Source organism: Phaenicophaeus curvirostris, chromosome 5 (assembly GCF_032191515.1).
Source record: "Phaenicophaeus curvirostris isolate KB17595 chromosome 5, BPBGC_Pcur_1.0, whole genome shotgun sequence".
Lineage (NCBI taxonomy): Eukaryota > Metazoa > Chordata > Aves > Cuculiformes > Cuculidae > Phaenicophaeus > Phaenicophaeus curvirostris.
Genome location: NC_091396.1, coordinates 35601093 through 35620997, shown reverse-complemented (window position 1 = coordinate 35620997; position 19905 = coordinate 35601093). Strand labels below are relative to the sequence as shown.

Genomic DNA, 19905 nt, shown 5'->3' with positions numbered 1-19905 from the left:
TATTTGTCAGAGAATGCACAAGGAGAATAAAATATGTCAGGAAAAGCTAACACCAATGGCTACTGGCCAGCATCCCTTCTAGCTTCATAGCTGCTGTAACAGAACTCTTTTCTCCTTTTCAAAATAGAGTATTTTGCATCTTTCTCATATTCATCTAACTCTTCTGATTTTTTTTTTTTGTGTGAGATAGCTTTGCATCAAAAGAAGAATTTTCTTTAAGCAATTCTGAGCAACAATTTCATACATTGAGGAGCACTGCAAACCAACCAGTAATATCCTGATTTAAAAGTTCTTTTCCTTTCATGGCAAATTAAATGAAAAACACGAACATATTTATCAAAAAACCTATACAGTACTTCCACTGAAAGTATGGTAAGTGTTATTAGTTCATAGTAATTCCCAAGTCTCCATATTACAGTAAAACTAATACAATTTGTTGTGTATAATACAATTAAATCTACTAAAGATTATTCCCACTTTGAGAACAATCTAAGCCCTTTTCAGAAAGCATAGGCATGTCAAATACAGCTTATTATGTATTAACACAGTTTAGACATGATATCTTTCATGTGAGAATCACAAATTGCTTGGCTAAGATTATCTTTCACTACAAAAATATTAGCAAGAATCATTATTTAACATTCTGTGTACCAGAAGAGTGAAGTGTCTCTGAAAAAGAAATCTAACCATTCTAGCATCACATGTCAAGTAGCTAAACTGGGAATAGAACCTAAAGGTTCTGGCACCTAATTCCCTGTCAAAGGCAGTAGACTACATTACATCCAGTTATACAAAACAGCACTGACATCAGCAGAAGTACAGTTTATCCCCTCTAGCATTTTAGAATGTCAGTCTCCATAACACTCTCAGTGTTTTCTGTTACAACACAGCAAGTATTAGATTTAATTGGTATTAATTGTAATTACGAAATGTAAACAGTTGAGTTTAAGCAAATCAATATGTTCTTTTTCTTGCAGTATTTCCTACTTAGCATAGACTAGAAATGATGGGAAATTGTGTTTGTGATGAAAAACCTCAATATCTATGAGTTCCAGCCCTATGTTCATGCCAGAAGTTTCAGAAAAAATCTGAGCTCTGGATACTTGCTGTGAGTTGGCAGAAAGATAACAGGCAGTTTTCTTACATTTGCTTAAACCAGCCACAACTCTTTTTCAAACAAACAAAACCGAAAGCAGATGCTTAACGGATGCTTGGTATTATCAGTTAGCTCCTAATTTCAGAGAAGCACCTGAAATTCCAGAAACTTATCTAAACTGAATCACTGAGCTTGACATTTGTCCAAAGCCTATTCTAGTACTATAAGTCAAGACAGTTTTCTATATTTCATTTTTACGTGTTTTCAGTGTAGAATTTTACAGGACTTCCATTCTAATGCCACAGAAAGTACCACCCACCAATTAGAAAGATTCAAATCAAGCAGGTGACTAAAGAAAAAATAGGGTCAGTAAGTATAGGATCTGACAACCTATTGACAGCTCATCTCAGGAAAAGCTAGATGAAACAGAAGTGTCAAAAGACGAGAACTTAAACGAGACAAAACTAAAATTAAATGCATATGATTAGATATCGTAAAACATAATATTATAAAGCAAAACGTGAACAAGAGAACATCAGAAAAAAGTCAACAAACTGGGTTTTCACCTATCAAAGTATTGTATAAGAAAACCTCATGAAATAAAGTTTTCAAAAAGACATTAATACAATTAAGCTAATAAATAAATTACATCAATCTGAATAATCACTAACAGTAAGTAAACATGCTCCCTGTTTTAGTAGATTCAGATAGTTTATTTGACTTCTCAAACAGTAAACTGTTGAACTATTTATTATTTCTATGAGAAATACTGACCCTTTGGTAATAGTTAATTCTTAACAATTCTTAATACAGTCATCAGAAATGCAGCACTTACTCTTTTTATCCAAATAATCTGTACTCCTACAAACTGGGGGTGAGGGACGGTGAATCTATTCCTTTATCTATTTTGCACAGCTTCAGAGACAATGGTGCTGGCAGAAGGAGGTGACTGGGAACACATAGTCCAGGAAACAGGAGAGAGCAGGACCGTTCTTTTCAACAACAGCAATCTGGGTTTACATTGTCTTGAACTGATGACCAAATTATACCTTAAATCTCACCCCTGTTGTCTCCAGACTCTACCACGGTAAAACATTTCTTTATGGCTATTTCTGTCTCACACAAGATAAAATCTTTAAATCTGAATTAGCCAGTTCTTAAGCTCACACTATCAATAAAAGATGTGATTACTTCAAGTATATATATGGTCTTTCTCAAGAAGGGAATTTCTCATTCCAGGTTTTTATAAACTAGAAGCTTTATATTCTCTGTGACAAATTTGATCTATAGTGAATGTCTTTTTCATTTTGCCTACAATAATGATAAAGAACAAAGCAGAAAATAATCAAAATGAACTGGGTGACATCAAGGGAACAATTATCTTTGACATATCCATGATCTGTGTAACCATTATACTTAATATATATTATACACATTATGAACATAATCCATAACTGATAGTAGATATTTTCAGAGGCAATAGATTTTTAATGCAGCTTATATTATGTATAACTTTGTAAACCATTACAGTATTTTCCAAGTTAGTTTTTGTTTTTAAATTTGGTTACCTTTCTGGAAGAATTCCTCTAATTTCTCCTTGAAGGGCTGGAGATGCTCGTCAGAAGACTCCCTGCAAACTAACATCATCTGTTTTTCAGAGGCTACAAAAAAGAAGTTGAGAGACGTTTGTGGCAGAATCCGTCTACCAGAAATAGAGGTCAACACTGTAGAAGCTTCAATCTAAATTTGTCACCTAGACTTACTTTAGTGGAAGTAGAAATAAATAGGCTACAAGGAATCACACAATTGCATTAAAATTAAAACAACCCAATACTAGTCTAGCATACCAAATCGAAAATTTTGTATGTGTTTAAAGAGTGGGATTTGTCTTTACTAGTGACTTTTTCCTAAAACTCCAGCTGTGTGCTTATATTTGCCAATAACACAGACTGTCTCATGCATATATTTTAGGTGGTATTTAAAACTTTTAAACTTTGTTTCTGTGGTGAGTGGAGAATGCCTTGTATCTGGACTGATTTTAATCAATCAATGCCAGGCACCCCATACTCAGCGATTTTTCCTAAAGCAGATGCAGGAATTCAGTTTTACTAAAGAATTAAAATTCCAGGCCATGACACGAAATAGAGAAGCCTTTAATAAAGTCAACTTCCATCTAACTGCAATTTGTTTACTATATAATCTATCTGTTATTTTAAGACCTGATGCTATGCCAGTTTCTAAGAACTCCAGGTTATCCACCAATGAACTTTAACATTTCTCAAACTTCTAGTAAACTTTGCAGATTCCAGCATTCCAAATTAAAAATTAAATGAGACTGTTAGAAATCAAAATACAATTACTTTCCATTTAGCAACAGAATTTATGAACTACTATAAGATTCCCCCCCCCAATTCTTCATTCCCAAGAAGCTAAATGTACATGGAGTTTTATTTAGGAGTTAAACCCAAGAGTTGCAGTTTGGCTGCATAAAACATATTCACACCTTATTGCTACCACCATTACATAATTCAAATAATTCCAGCAAAAATAAATACACAATTGTGGTAAGACAGGCTCAGAATTTGTAATTAAAATGTCATGTTAGTTTAAGTTTGCAGAGAAGTGAAGGTCAAGAGAAGGTAGAAAACAGATTAAAAAAATACATTTTATTTTACAACTACTAGTGTGCCTACGATATTCTTGGGCCACCAGGATTTACTGAAAGAGACAGCTTTTCAATTAATTGAGATCAGAAATACATTTGGACAGTTATTACAGAAAAAATGCTGAAAAGACACCTGTTTCTATCTAAGTGTTTTTGTTAACTTAGAATACTCCCCCCAGCTCTTGTAGATTATGGGTTATGACATCACTGAAGAGCTCCAGAACCTATGTAAAATGGCCTGGGCTACAGTCTATCTTTAATCTTCCAATTATCTTTATTTATATTTATCTTATAATATAATAATATAATATATAATATTTATATTTATCTTATAATCTTCTTTTATCTTTAGTCTTCCAATTTGTTGCATAAGATAGACCTTCGAAACAGTGGAGTGAAGTTAACGGATATTTGTGAGCCAGATAGTAGTCAGAGTGAGGAGTTAATTTAAACATGGCAGATTGAGAGAGTCTTTTATTAGCTGCTCAGTTATGTGTCTTTAATAAATCAAATTAAGCAAAACAAATCAGAAATCAGAGAAATTTAAATGGATTTTAAAGATTATTTTCTTACTATACATGCCTCTTACAATTAGAAATCTGGACTTCCAATGACTGTTATCATACCATGAATGAAATTTTTGTATACTTAATGTAAATGTTTGTAGAAGTAGGACATTTCTACAGCTATTCAAGCAAATTGTAATACGTTACTTTGGAAAAAAGTAGGGGGAAAAAGAGCTAGCAAAATAACTGAGTGTTGTTAAGTTTCTGACTGGAAGTTGGAACAAGGTAGCAGCAGTTCGTGCTTTTTCTTTGTGTTTAAAAAAATCTACAGAAAATTATGTAAGGTAATATTTAGAAATTAGTTTAGATCAATATAAAATTATGAAAGTGTGAAATTATTAGTACACACATTATGTTCAGGCATTTGGTACACAGTGAATACACATGATTACAGTCATGTAAGGTTGCAACAGTTTCAAGCCAATAATTAATTTATAATAATCTTACATAAATAGATTCGTATAAATCCCTGAAGAAGTAGATTTCTATGAATATATATTATAATAAGCTCGTAGGTACAGTGGTATCTGGAAATACTCTAACATACTCTAGAAAGGCTTCCCAAACTAATGGTGTAGCTAATGCATTGTCTGGAGCATTGAAAGCTTCCTAAAAGCTTCCGGCAAGCTTTAGCAACACAAGATGTAGAGGGGTTACTCAGATATATGCCATGTAAATATTTAAATGACCAAGACCAGGATGAATAATTTCTAATGTAAAAAGAAACCACATATAATACTATATTGTTTTTTTTTTAAATAGAGATGACTAACGTTAACCTTAACAAGATGACAAAAGCTACAAGAAAACATGGACAAGAAGTACCAGCGTACAAACAAGAAGATGATTTGGGTAGCGAATTCTTAAGAAGAATCCTAGCATCCTTAACAAGAACATCAACATTTGGCATGGGGGAAATGTAAGAGTAAGATGAAAAGCACAGAAAAGAAGAGCAAATGAGACAGATCACAGAGAATAATTAACCAGGGGTGCTGATTAAAACTCTGAAGCTTTGTGATGAGATGAAATGAGATGATATACTTGTTTGCATAAGCCATCTTGAAACAATAAAACTGATAGAGACAAAAGTCAAGTAAATGCTGGCAGACTGGAAGAATTTACATTATTGGGAAGCCTTAAAAAGACATCTTTGTACGACTTTCTCTGCTGATTATATTTATATAGATAACATCTATCAAAAACTAAAATCTACGAGTTTACTTCCTGAGGTTGTTTCAGGTACCTGCCAAAACTAACTGAAGGGCTCTGAGAAAGTTTTAGCTTTGAGTGAAAGGTTTAAAGGACAAGGGTGATGAAGTGAAAAATCTGTTGATGACAAAAGCAATGTATTTGCCCTATGCTGCCTAATCTTCCTTTAAATAACTCTGAATTTAGGTTGTACCTCACTCAATAACCTATACTTTTGGCCTATGAACAAAAAAAAAGTACCTGGGAAGGTTAACTAGTTCCATCAACTGCACTGAAGTATTTGAATAAAACTTGAATTTATTTACTTTTTGATGTTAACAATAAGACATGTCACATAGGTATGAAGTCACTGGCTGAAGGCAGTCATGAACTTCAGCTGGAACACCAGTCTCAAAAACTTTGTATTCATGCTGAAATCTCTCCAGTATCAGTCGTCCCTTTAATAATGAAAAGCCCTGTACAGAATAATGATCCCTTGTCCAGTATCTAGAAGAAAATGATGACTAGAATCATCAACCAGATGTATCGTTTAGGCCAAAAAACTTTGGAACATGATTAGATTTGCCTGGGGCTAGATACAGCAAAGAATGGTGAAAGTGCGTTCTATGGAAACACAAATCATATACAAATAAAGACACTTGGAAGAGGAAAAAGCTTTTCATAACAGGGCTAAATAAAAAGTTTTGATTAAAATGGAGTTGTAATTCTACATATTATAGTCAGCTGGTCTTTGTCAACCTAGAGTTTGCAGTACTGGTGAAAGGCTATCTTTCAACTCTATGGCCTCCCTCAGTTCTGTACAACATAAAATAAAGGTTTCTGGTAACTAACAGTCACTGAATTTCCTGTTACATAAGTTTGCTTAAAAAATAATTACCAAGTCATACAAAACAATATATAAAGTAATTAAAATTGAAAAGTCCTAAAAATGTGTGAGTGGATACTACATGATTTTTTTTTATATTTTGTTCTCAAATTCACTACAATAGAAAACTTGTCCTTTTTAAGGGAAAATCATTTTTGAGAGGCTCTTATTAGAATGATTCTGAGGTAATGAATCCTAGTATGCATTCCTTCTTTGAAATAAATTCTGAAAAGCTTCTTTCTGTAAAGGTTACTTTCTGAAAGTCAGAGGAATCTGAAGGAATTCTGAGTAATCTGAGAGATAGCACATCAGCTGGATACTTCTCTCATAATCTCATACCAAAATAATCATCTGAGAAAATAACCTGTTTCAGCATTACTGATTGCAAACAGATGCAAATTCACCATTACTGTAATAAATTTTTTGGTTAATTTTCTTCATTTTCTTAGTATGCATTAAATGTATTATGCTACTTTGAAAACTGTTTATTTCTAAATGAGCTATTGCAAAAAAAATATGAAAGAAAGAAAATATGACTTTGCAATAGTATTTGATTGCTGGATGTACAATGTGCTTCACCCACTGGAAATTTTGGCCACAGAAATCTTGGCCCCCATTAGCAAAACATTAAAACAAAGCTGGAAACTGCTGATTATCAGTTTGCCACTGTCCAGATTTAATGCAGTACTTGGCTCAAAAAGTTTTGTAAAAATCCCTAATATAAGTGAAAATATTTACAAAATAGAATGTCTCTCGCTTAATGCCTATTGGGCAATAGTCTTTTAAAACTCCACAGACACTTGTAAATCTGTCAAAAGAATCACTGCCCATAAACAAACTTTCACGTAAAGAGCATTTCAGTGTCAATCAGACAGGACTTGGAATCTTTTAAGCACCATTTTTAAAGTAAACGCAAACCCAGAAATAGTTTAATGTCGGTAACAGTAAATTGCTAACTATTTACTCACCAGAAACCACCAGTAGCATTTACAGGAATCATCTTGGCAGGGAAAGCAACTACCAACACCATGAATTCCAATAAACCTGTCACTGATACTATCCCCCGCCATGAGTTTTGCCACCGTGAAAGCTGCTACCCTCCAACCCGCAGCCTTGTCTGTTCAGAGCCTAGCAAGTTACACTGCCAAACTTGCTCATTTATTTTCTTGTTATAATGCAGGTTTGTCTTTGATAGAAAGGTTACTATTTGATAATTACTTTTTAGAATCCTTATATTTTCTGTTTCAAAGGAGATTTGAAAGGATACTGCAAAAGACTTCAACGTAGCACTAAATAACCGCAATTCTGTATGATAGGATCCATGATTTTTACAGCACAGAAGCCTGTTACAATACTTGGGCCCATAAACCCAAATAAGAATCTAATAGACTTCAGATTAAATGCATAAATTTAAGTTATTCAGCAACTGCTATGTAACTTCCTCATAATTTAGTTATTTGGTTTTGCTTTATTACATTTTTTACTTGGAATCAACTTTCTAAGTTAAACTAAAAGTTACAGGAAATGCATATGCACCCGTTCGACATTTATTTTAAATAAATCTTGAGAAGAAGGGAAGAGACTTACCTTGATTCCTTTGGAGTATAGTATAAGAATTCTGACAACTTGTAACTGCAAGTGGTTATGCTGCTACTGACCCAGAAATTTTCAGACACAGTAATTTATTTGTATTTTTGGACACATATTGATAATCAGTACGCATCTCAATGACGGCAACACACAAAAGCACTAACACCCTACCTAGAGCTGGGTTGACTAATACAGAAGCCCTTGAACCAAATAGAGAGGGAAATGCAATGAAGTGGGGCATGAGGTTTTCTGAGACAAAACTATCTGAGAAAAATGTAGAAGAGGATCAAATTGTGATACTCTATTCCTGAGGTTTATTTTTATTGTCTTAAATAAGGGTCAACAATTTAATGCAAACAAGTGCTAGACCACATAAAACTGGACACACCATTCTAACCTATTAATTGCTTGCATAGTTATTGTTCTGTAGTTATTTTCAGCTAATTTAGAAAAAATGTGTTTCTATGCACAATTATTTTCTTCACTCGTGAGTAATTGCTTTTTTAAAAAAGCCATTTTGGAGGATAGAAGCTACTAACTAAAAATTTATAAACGGTCTGATCTTTGTTTGAAATAAATTTTCCTCGTGACACAGAAACAAATCTATTTAGGTGCTCAAGCTCTCACATATAAGTGAGACACAAAAACATTTCAGTGATAAGTCCTAAGCTATGGAAAATGAAATAATTGAATTAGTGGCATACAAAACATACTGTAAAGTTCACTGTTTCTAATGGAGTTTTAATAGAAGCTGAAAGTCAGACATCTTGAAATTTTCAGAATTTTGACCAGATATTCTGGGTTTGTCTTTCAGATCTAAGATTTGTGAAGCATGTTTGTTTGTTTCTTTTAAGGTTAATAGCATTTTGAACTTTTACAGTATGTGATGGAATGCAGAGGAACTGTCAGGACTATATTAGTTTCCAGTAACTGAAAATAATAATTTTTATTGCTCCTTGTTTTGTCAAAGAATATCAGCATTTTACATAAATAATTTAAAAACCTTCCTGTTAAGATTGTTTCCCAGAAATACATTTAACAAAATGAACAAAGAATGCTAGTAAAACTAAATATTTTTCACAACATAGCAACATAACTGAGACTCTGGTTAATATGTTCTCTCTGAAATGGTAGTTTACATTCAGGACTCCCTTGAGCAGAGCAGCATACTGCAAGGGACTGTACAGCATATATAAATGAGCATAATAACTAAACCCTCATAATTTTCCAGTCAAGTCTTTGTAAGATTCCTTAAGTAATTCCAGCATATATTATTAGTAGAACGTTTTGGTTTAGTGTCAAAACCCAAACACATAGACCTATGCACATCATTAAGATCTGTCAGAAGCGTAGAAACGTGCTGAGAAATCAGAACATTTCCTTTCTGTCTGAACAGCATCAAAAATTAACATTTCTAAATCAGTCTTGTCTGCCTAAGATTTTTACAGTGCTGGGGAAAAAACAGACCTTTCAAATACATAAGCACATTACTTAGCTTACTGAATAAGGGATCAGATAGAAGAAATCTGCTGGGCAATGACTGAAACACTATGTTTATGAGCTGAAATTGTAGAGGCCATAGATGTGATCTCCTGCTTCCCCATGTACTGCTTGACCTCTGATTTTCTGTGCAAGACAGATCATAAAGTTCCACCTAATTAATTCTTTCACCAAAGTTATGGCTTTGGTTCTGCTACAGCATCCTGCCTAGATTTAAAATCATGTAAGTTCATAAACTACCTACAATATTAGCAGGAACACTTCTCAAAGTGCTAATTAGCCTCACTACTAATAACTTGTGTCCCACTGTCTGACTTAATATACTTTCAATCTCTGACCATTGGCAGTAAATACATAAGCGACCATCTGAATTCTGGCAAAATTCTTTTTCTTTTACTGCATACTGCAAAATCCCTCAGAGAGGAAAAGCTGATGAGATCCACAAATGTGAAGTCACTGTTCCTTCTAATGTGAGTATTACACACTCTCCAAACTACATAATTCACTATCCATCATACACATTGATAGGGACAATACTCCTCCTGTTCCCAGATGTACGCTACATCCTCCCAAATGTACACTATGCAGTTATGTAACTTATGCTTAACATACCCACACACGCGCGCGCACACACACACACGCACGTGCACACACATGCGCACACACACTTATTTATTTATTTATTAAAAAAGGCACACAGAAAAGTACACAGAAGATTCTAACTGTGGCATTTCCAAGACTCGCTGTAGAATCTTAACATTTACAGAATGATTTTTAACAAGAAAATTCTGAGGATTCTTTAGCCAAAGGAAAAAAACATAAAAGAAAAAAATAACAGCATGCCATTGTTTAACCAACAGAAAGCTTTCTCCCTGGCCTTTGTGCACACATGCAGAAATTTTCTTCCGGGGAATAAGCTCTTCTAAAACATCATTGCTTTGCTCCTCTATTATATTTCTGAATCCTATTAAAACTGTTCCATACTATTCTCTACTATCGCAAACTAGAAAAACTAATGGAATTTTAAGAAATTATCTACTCAGGAAAATTTCCACTTAATGTACTGACATAAGAACATTACCACTGGAATGCTGTCAAAATGTTTTTATTTAGTAAAATCCTGTGCATGTACACAAAATGTGTTTTTCAATGCCTGTATTGTATCCTTTCCAAATTAAAGCGAACTGAAATATACCTTACGCTGCTGACACAAGAGAATATTCAAAAAGAGGTCAGTAAACTCTGAGGAGGAAGAGTGTAATTTTGTCAGCTCTTGAACACAAAATAACTGTTCCTATGCAAAGCTATCCTTTGTTCTTTTCCTTACACCATTCTGTATTGCCTCAAAATATATCCTGCAAATGTCAAAGAGTGCAAAATCAGTGATCCTCATGAGGTACTAAACAATATGCTCTCCTTATGCAAATGTCTAAAGAAATAACAGATGCACCTATTTGGCTCCTCATGTTCTACCACCCAGTTCAAATTTCTATTTGCCTACTCTTCCAAACTTTTAATGTGTATTTTAAAATTTAAAACTATAATTAACATGAAGAAAATTAAAGTGACTCATTTCTGGAAAGTACTCAACTTCTCTGCTCCTGCTAGCAAAAATTTTCTACACCATGTATGTTACTCAGATGCCTAAATTTCACTTTTAAATTAAATTAAATTAAATTAAATATTTCATTTAAATTAGACTAAGGTTTCAATTGGTTGAAAATATTTTACAAAAAGTCCTTTGATACTTTTTTGAATACTATACTCCTGTAATGAATAAACAATCACCTTTTACTGAAAAATCTATTGATCAAACAAATTATTTAGGAAGATTATATGATCCAGTAACCTTACTGTCTATAAAGCAAAGCACAAAATAGACAAAACTTCTTAACATTGTAATTGTAGCACTACTGATAATTATTTTATAATTACTATACTAAAACTAGTCCATAAAACAGACTCTAAGGCCATATTACGTATGAACTAAATGCATAATTCCCTCTGAATAAATAGTAACTCATTCAGTTATTTTCTCCTCTGTGCTTACATCGAAATCCAACAAAAGTTGAAAATGTCCCAATTAATTAATTGAGCACATCAATCAATGTCTAGAACAAAAATGGTTTACACTTAATTAGGAGGACATTTTACTGCAAAACCTTTAACTGAGTTTGAAGACTCTGATGATAACACACATATTTAAGAATTTTAAACTAACTTCTTGTGAATAATACTGATTAAACTTTTCTGCTTTTGTATATGTTCCTTTTGACACATATGTTCCCTTGTAATACTCAAGATAAACAGATGTTCAGGATTTAAAATAGGAAAATCAGAGAATTTTAATTTTAAATGATCATGAACTGATTATGCTTGGTTTTTTTGCAGCTTCCTCCTTGTCTCTATTTATAATGACAATGGCAGCAAGAATTGAGAATGAGTTATCCATTTCTCATTTCTAAATTCTCTTCCATCCTTGACTTAATTTTGTAATAGATATCCACTTTGCAATATAATGTGATACAGAGCCCCCTGAAGAGGGACTGAATGACAGCAATGTAGATGGAACAGTTTAGTCTGGTCTAGTTAGCCATGCTAAGACACAGGCTTAAGTATCTATGGTGCTGTACTGGTACAGTAACACCATACTAGTTACGTCCAGTGCACTGGATATGTTTCTATGAAAAATTTCTCTCTATATATATGAAAAAAAAATGTATACATATTCATACTGAAGAAAGAATGTATATATTGTCACATCGCTATTTGAGGATGAAAGTAAAATTAAGCACTTGAAGAGGCAGAGGAAGCCATGTGTGTTCTCTGGTTACAAGAAAGCAAACTGAGGATCTAGTTTTTGCATTTCAACTGTCCAATGAATACCTACAGAGAAGATGAAGCCAATCTTTTCTCAGAAATGCACATCTAAAGAAAAAAAAAAGGAGCAATAGTTGCAAGTTGCAGCACAGGAAATTCTCACAAGGGATAAAGTAAAATATTCAGCATTGGAACAAGTGTCCAGAGAGGTGCTGGAATTCCCATCCTTAGGTTCAAAACAGAGATGGCCCTGTACAACCTCATTTAAATATGAAGTTAAGCCTGCTCAAAGGCTTTAGATCACAGGACATGCAGAATTACCTTCCCACCAAACAATCTGTATTTCTCTATGATTTGAATATATTTCTATGTTTCCATATGAAAAAAGTGGAAAGCAACTAATGTAATATGGTCATTTCTCAGCATTTCTTGCATCGTTTTACTTGCTTCCCCTTTTAATGTTATAAGTGTTATTTTACAAGATGCAGTTGCCATAAGCTGAAGTTTTGATGGAGTTCCACTATTCAAATGTGGAAAAGTTGGGGGTGACACACTTATTCAAGATACAGATCTGTCAACAATTAGATTAGGAGGCCCCCAGTTTGAAAACATGTCTCCTGAAATCCAAAAGACTAGTATAGGGACTTGATCCATGAAGTCTTGTTTCTGTTTTTGATTAAATTATTTCCTTTTAGTCACATATGTGTACGTGTAAACAATGACATATACACTCATATACACCCAGTTTAGTAAAAATGTAAAATATACATACAGTCTTGAAAAAATACTAGTATGAAATAACAAATAATATCTCTACAGGTGGTCATGAAAGAAGGTGAAAGCAAAAGTTATTTGAATTTTCAGTGGGATCAGAATTTTACAATTGCATAGGAAATCTAATTAATTGTGAGAAATAAAGGTGCGACTCTTGAAAGTATTCAGACTGGGCCTACCTTCACTTCCAATTTAACCATTTGGTAAATAATCTTTGCTTTTACAGTTGTGAAGGTCAAGAAATGGAAGAAGTTACAATGAATATTACAGTAAATGAGACAAGGAATCTAATATTGCTTTCTTTTGACTAATGGAATAGCATTTTAAAATTTTATGAACTAGATTGCAAAGAAGAGCAAAGAATATGACATATGGAAACAACCAAAATTAGTTTGACTTATTTTGAATAATTAAGATTGTTCAGCTCTGGACAGAGATAAATAAAAGGTTAATGGTAAAACTTCGAGAAGTCTACCATACTTCAGTAAAGTGGCTTTCTTTTTAAAAATCTTCTTATGATTACACAATTCACACATTCTGTGCTTATTTCAGAAGAATACCAATTAAGTGGCATGGTCCAGATTAGAAATCATATTCGGTCATAGGGAAATGAAAAAGTGGAAATCATTGCCCTAGACAAGGAATAGGTTATCTTACAATCTTATAATACTGATGCAAAGCAAAATCTTTTTTTCTCCTACATAAAAAGATTAACTGGAATGCTAGTAGCTGTTAAATGAGTAAATGTATCTGCTTATGGAACTATGGTATACAGGAAAACCTTGGGAATGTACTCGCTATGCAGACCTGGAGTGAAAATCTGAGCTTACAGAAAAGATTTCTTTTTTCCATGTCTTTAAAGTGGAATCAGATTTCACTCTAACGTTTTCATCTCACTATTTAATACCACATTCTTTTGCACATCTTTCCTCCTAGCATTCTATATCAAATGCATATTTTTGTTTATCATTATTTTTAACCTAAAAATTCTCATGATCAAAAAGTTTTTTCTTGAATATACATTAAAGCCTGTTGGATTAATATTCTCCCAAAATTTGTTTGAATTTTGGGGCCAAACTTTAGTCTAAACCCTTTAGACTAAAGTTAGTCTGTCTCTTTAAAGTCTAATCTGAAAGACTCCAAAATAGCAAATTGTATGGAACTCAATCTGTTTATCTGAAAAGGATGAAAGTGTTTGTGCTCCATCTACATTTGAACTTTTGGTTCCACAGTGTCTAGGTATTTCAAACCAGAAGTTTACACCATTAAGACATGACACTCAGAATCACTTAATCTGTTTTATGCTAATATCCATGATAGAAAGATAAATGAATGACTTGATAAACTGGTAAAAAATATATTTAAACACTAAATGACCACTATTACAGGAAGTGTCTAACAAAACTGAGATTTTGGGCACAAAAAGGTGATATTTATCTTTGTTTTTTTTTTTTTTTTTAAATCATTCAGTGCAAATATCAGGAAAAAAGCAACTAACTAAAAGGAATATTAGTTTGTTCCCTAATGGCACACAAGAAACTTCTTTCATTTATTATCTCTGTCTCATTCCACTTCCATGGTAATCTGCTTAAGACTACCTTAGCCAGCCAAACTGTGAAATAAATCCAATGCACCCTACAACATTAGCAGCTCCATTTAATATTGTTCAAATTATTTACATATGAAGGGCTGTGCCTGTCTGGATAGCTGGGCCCGATGCCTCTCTGGACTTGGTTTCTGATACTAACATCTGTTTCAGCTTTAGACTTTCACTGGTATTCTGCCAGCAGCCACAACTTTTTAATGGCTACAATAAACTACAGAGACTCATCAAATCTTTGTTGTACGTGTTAAAATTATAACCTCTTCAATTAAAATTTGATTTAAAAATAAACTACTGCATTATCTGAAGAAAAAATTTGAAAGGGAATGTTTGAAAGAGAGACAACATTTTCATATGAGTGATACTTTTTATTTAAACATAAGAGAAACTAATCACAGGAATGCCTGTTAGAATTCTGTTGCATATTTCTGAGTGATAGAACACCAACATCTAAATACATTTCCACAACCTTTTTTTATTTCAAATCTTTGCTGTTGTTAACTTTATATGTTAATTGATTTGGTTGGGTTTCAAATACACGTCTTCAAAGAATTTTGAAAAGAACTTCAGCATAACAATTTTTCTAGATTTTCTATAAATACCTAAGAAAATTTGTTTCAGAAAATAGAAATCTGTCAATACACACAAGTTGCAACTTTTATTTTAAGAGTTAGTGCAATTGCTTAGGTTTTCCTATCTGCTATCTGTGTCTTTCTGATACAGAACAAATATGATGTGAATGTCACAGTCTCAGCATAGATCCTGCAAGACTAAGATGCATGATAGCAGGGCTACATGCTGAAAAGGTACAAGATCAAACACAGATCATGTTTCTGCACAAACTAGCCCAAAAGAGGGCAGGCCAAGGATTTTACAGGGCCAAGTGATGAGAGGAGATAGAGCACTCACCTATGCCCCAGTCAAACAAACAATAACTGATACTTTCCTACCACTGTTAGCCTTTGAAATTATCCTGAAAATGGCAGCTATCTAATTCAGCAATTTTTAACTGTAAGTATAAATTATTTTGTAATGCTTGTTATTGCTTCACATTGAAAAACAATAAAAACCAATCATCATCTTCAACTCTGATTCTAAACAGACTTCCATTTTGATGCAGAGATGTAAATGTGAATGGTTTTATAGGCTTTTATGCAGAGCCTCTCCCTAAACTCTATTTTCTATACAAAACTGCTTCAGTAAAAGCAGCAACTTTTCCTCAACAAAAAAGACAGGCTTAAACTATTCAGTCATCTTTTGCTGGATTTATTTTAGAAAGTTACATGAAGCACAAAATAAAATGAAACTGCTTGGAACACTTATAGAACAACCCTTCCTACTTTATTTCCACTCAGTACCTTGATTGATAGATGAGTTGGGTTTCTGAGCCCCTCTTTATAATAAACATTTTAAAATGTTTATTTTATGTCCCAGGGTAAAAATATTTTGAACTGGAGCTTTCCATTTCCCTTTGCTGTGCCTTGGCAAGCTGTGTTTTATTTCTACATGAATAGTATTCAACTCTTGTAGCTGTTAAATTGTTGTTATACAAGTACTGAAGAAAGTATTTATGTTATGGAACTAACAGATATCTACAGTTAAACACAGTTCTGGAGAAGCCAGAGGAAAATTCACACATAACTATAGAAAATTTCAGAAAGATTTTTTTAAGGGCCTTTTGATTGTAAACGGGAGAATTGCTTTTCAGTATCTTTACTTTCATTTTTAAGCCATGAGTTTGGACTTCTTTTTATTTCTAATTTATGTCAGTAATTTGTGCCACAGTGTAAAAACTCTAAATGAGTCAACACTATAAACTTAATTAGCAATAAGAAAAGCTCATAAAGGTCACATATTAAATGGTATTTTGTTGTTAGCAGACCAAATGTGGAAGTTCCTAGTTACCTTCTAGATCTCTCTTCAGTTTCCTTAAGTCTTTTATTAGGTCTTCAAACTTAACTTGCGAGGCCTGGAAAAAATCCTGTGGTTCTGGTAAAGGAAAAGTACTCTTGTCTGTTCCTGCTTCCTAAACAAACAAACAAACAAACAAACAAACAAACCAACCACTATGAAAAGTGAACACATTTGCAGTGAAATATATTACTTTTTGTTTGAAATGTCATCTATGAAACACTATCATAAAACTGCAAAAATAACATAAATTGTTCTTGTGAAAACAACATGTATACCACTCAAGATTTAATTGTGTCCATTCTGAGTGTTGAAACTTCATTTTAGATGTTCTAAAGCAAACTGCTCAATTTAAACTGTGAAACAACACTGAGCACAACATTTCTGTTCATTTTATATCAATAAAGGGTTAGATAAAGGATTAGAAGTTTCTTAAAAACGTATAAGTGAATGCCTATTTTAATACAATAAAAGATCTTACATTGAAAGTTTGTATTTTCAGTCTCTCCCAATTCATTAAACACACACTTTATAAGCATGAATTGAAAACATTATTTACATATTGCCTGAAGTATTTTATGCAGATAAAAATATACAGTTGAAGCTTTATGTGGCTAAATAAATCATATGGGTTAACGTCTTTCTGGAAGTCCTAAATGCATACCTTATTTTTAGCACAATAAGAAAAAACCCCAAAAGTAAAACAAAACAGAAAGTCCTGACAAGGTTCAAAGCAGTATCTCCAGTGGAAATTTAACAAGGCTCTTAATGGTAGCATATGACATTGCTGTGTATATTAGTGAGTTTCAAATACTACCCATGCACAGAGGAAAACTCACAGGTTGGACAACTAATTGCTTTGTTAACAGGAAACAATTTTATTGCAAAGATATGAATATTCAAGGAGGAAAAAGTACAATGGATGATTATTACTCTATATCCATTTACTCCCAAGAATACATATATCAATATCCTAAGAACTGAGAGACATTATAGGCTAGACAGAGTTGCTTTTGATATGAGGCTTTTTACAAGATGGACACCTAGGTTAAAATAATGACACTTCATTTCCATGCTCATAAAAAAAAAAAGAACGAAAGAAAAAAAAAGAAAGAAACAAGTACAGAACTAGAACTACGTATCCGCTAGTCTATTATTTCCTCTCTAGCTCAGGCCTAGGTGCTGTTTCACAGGCTCCTGACATACAGATCCTCCAGCGTCAGAGATCATAGAATGATTTGGATGATTTGGGTTTGAAGGTGACCTTTAAACATCATGTAGTCCAACTCCCCTGCCACGAGCAGAAAAAATGTCTTCACTTACTTTAGTCTTACTCCTGGAGAAAATACTCATGACTACTAACTCATCAACTCAACATCCTTACATAAGAACTTAAGAAAAGAAAAAGAAAAAAAAACCCTACTTGAATTCAACCAGACAGAGCTGTGAAAAATCACACCTGCTTTAGATTCAAAGACTTGGTAAAGGTACATCCTTAATCTCAAAATCAAGTAATTCCATATGTAAAATCAATTAATAGTGACATTTTCATTTAAAAGACAATACTTCAAATTTTCCATTCAAAAAATTTGGGCACTGCTAGTATCTGTCAAAAAGCCTCACAAATAACTTGCTCGAAGCAGCAGCCACATATCTTCCCACATTTTCAACCTCTGACTTCATGCCCATATGCTGACTCATCTGTCTTTAAATACCAAAATGTCCTTGCATTCTCTCATGAGAGAGAAATCATGCTTCTGCCTTTAATTATTGCCACATCAGAACAAGAATTATGTTACAGTAACCAGTACATAAGAAGACAGGACTGGAGTGACCACCTGTCCAGTCTGCAATAGACACAGGCTGTTGCCTGCAGTGGTTAGTTCAACAGTTAATGTAAAATTCTCCAAAGCCTTATCATAAAACCTACACCAAATTCCAGACCTGTTCAGGTCCACAGCTATTATATTACAAGAAAGGAAAAGAAATTGGTTTTATTTTTCCATCAGAGCTACTGTGTTCAGATAATACAAACCCTTTTACAATTTCCTAAAGAAACCTACTTTTGGAGAGGCTGATAGAGCAAATGAATCTTTTACCTTATCACAATGGCGTAGGTAATATATGACGACATAATCCACAAGATTAATACCATTATCCTAGGAAAAAAATATTATTAGAAATGGTTATAACACTGTTTCACATCAGTGGAAATTGACTCTATTTCAAAATAATTATATTACTGCTATGAGAAACAGGACTCTCAATATCTTCATCTCTAGCGTTACTGACCAAAAAAATCTATTTTTTATGATGCAGGCTTGATAGTACCAACACAGTATCTATAGTCTCTACTGGTTCTGTATATCAGATAAGAAAACATGCTTTAGGAGAAGTTGTCCCCACATGTTTTTTAATAATAAAAGGCATTATTGAATAATAATATTAACTTGAATAATATTAATTAACAATATTATTCTTGAGCATAATATTAACTAAATATTACAGTCACCTCAGGTATATTAAGATGAACAGAATTTTTTGACTCCTCTAGTCTCCATTAATCTATAATGAAGATCTGAAAGAGGTATGGATATTTTGTGTATTTTACTTGAAATACAAAACCAAAAAGCACATACCTAACAAGTATATTACTTGTCTTGTTACCTTATAAATATGAATTTTAATACTCATTTTCTAGAATCACCATTTCCATGGCCCTAAATATAACAACTGTACACAACCTCTTTCTATTTTGTTATATGTTATTGGGTCAGCATAGGCCAGATGAACTAAAGTAAAAGTGTAAAACTGCAACTTATACCATTCAGGCTACTATTTCAGGGTATCATTCAACAACATAAACTAATCATAATACAGGGTATTGCATCTGAAATGTCTTTTAAGTTTTTTTGAATGTGTCTTCATATTTTATATTGACAGGTATCAGGACAAACATTTGTGTGGGAACAATGCCTAACTTTATGTACAGAGCTGTCTCACCTATATTAGGGACTGTAGCACATTACATTTTTTTTAATATCACATATACATCAGCAAAATTTTTAAATATGCAAGTCATTGCTGTCATGCTGACAAAGCCTCTCTGCTTGCATAATGGTTTTAGAAGACATTGCTAGAATGTCACCTGACAAAAAGAAACCAAGGTGACTCATAAGTACCAGATTGTCCTTTTAGAGTAAAATACATGTACTACTTTGGTTTAAAGAATATTTATAGAAAACAAAACACAGAGATTTTGAAGTGGTGAGCTAAATTTGTTAAAAAAACTCTGTATCAAAAGTA

General features: G+C 33.1%; 1 protein-coding gene across 3 annotated transcripts in view; it reads right to left on the bottom strand.

The window, feature by feature from the left end:
• FMN1 (formin 1) overlaps positions 1-19905 on the bottom strand; it is a 186915-nt gene that overhangs the window by 30944 nt on the left and 136066 nt on the right. For all 3 annotated transcript variants that reach the window (XM_069858209.1, XM_069858210.1, XM_069858211.1), the window contains 3 exons: positions 18699-18758; positions 16594-16714; positions 2665-2757 (listed from right to left, as the gene is read on the bottom strand). In XM_069858209.1, coding sequence (XP_069714310.1) covers positions 2665-2757; positions 16594-16714; positions 18699-18758 — 274 coding nt within the window. The remainder of the gene's footprint in view (positions 1-2664; positions 2758-16593; positions 16715-18698; positions 18759-19905) is intronic.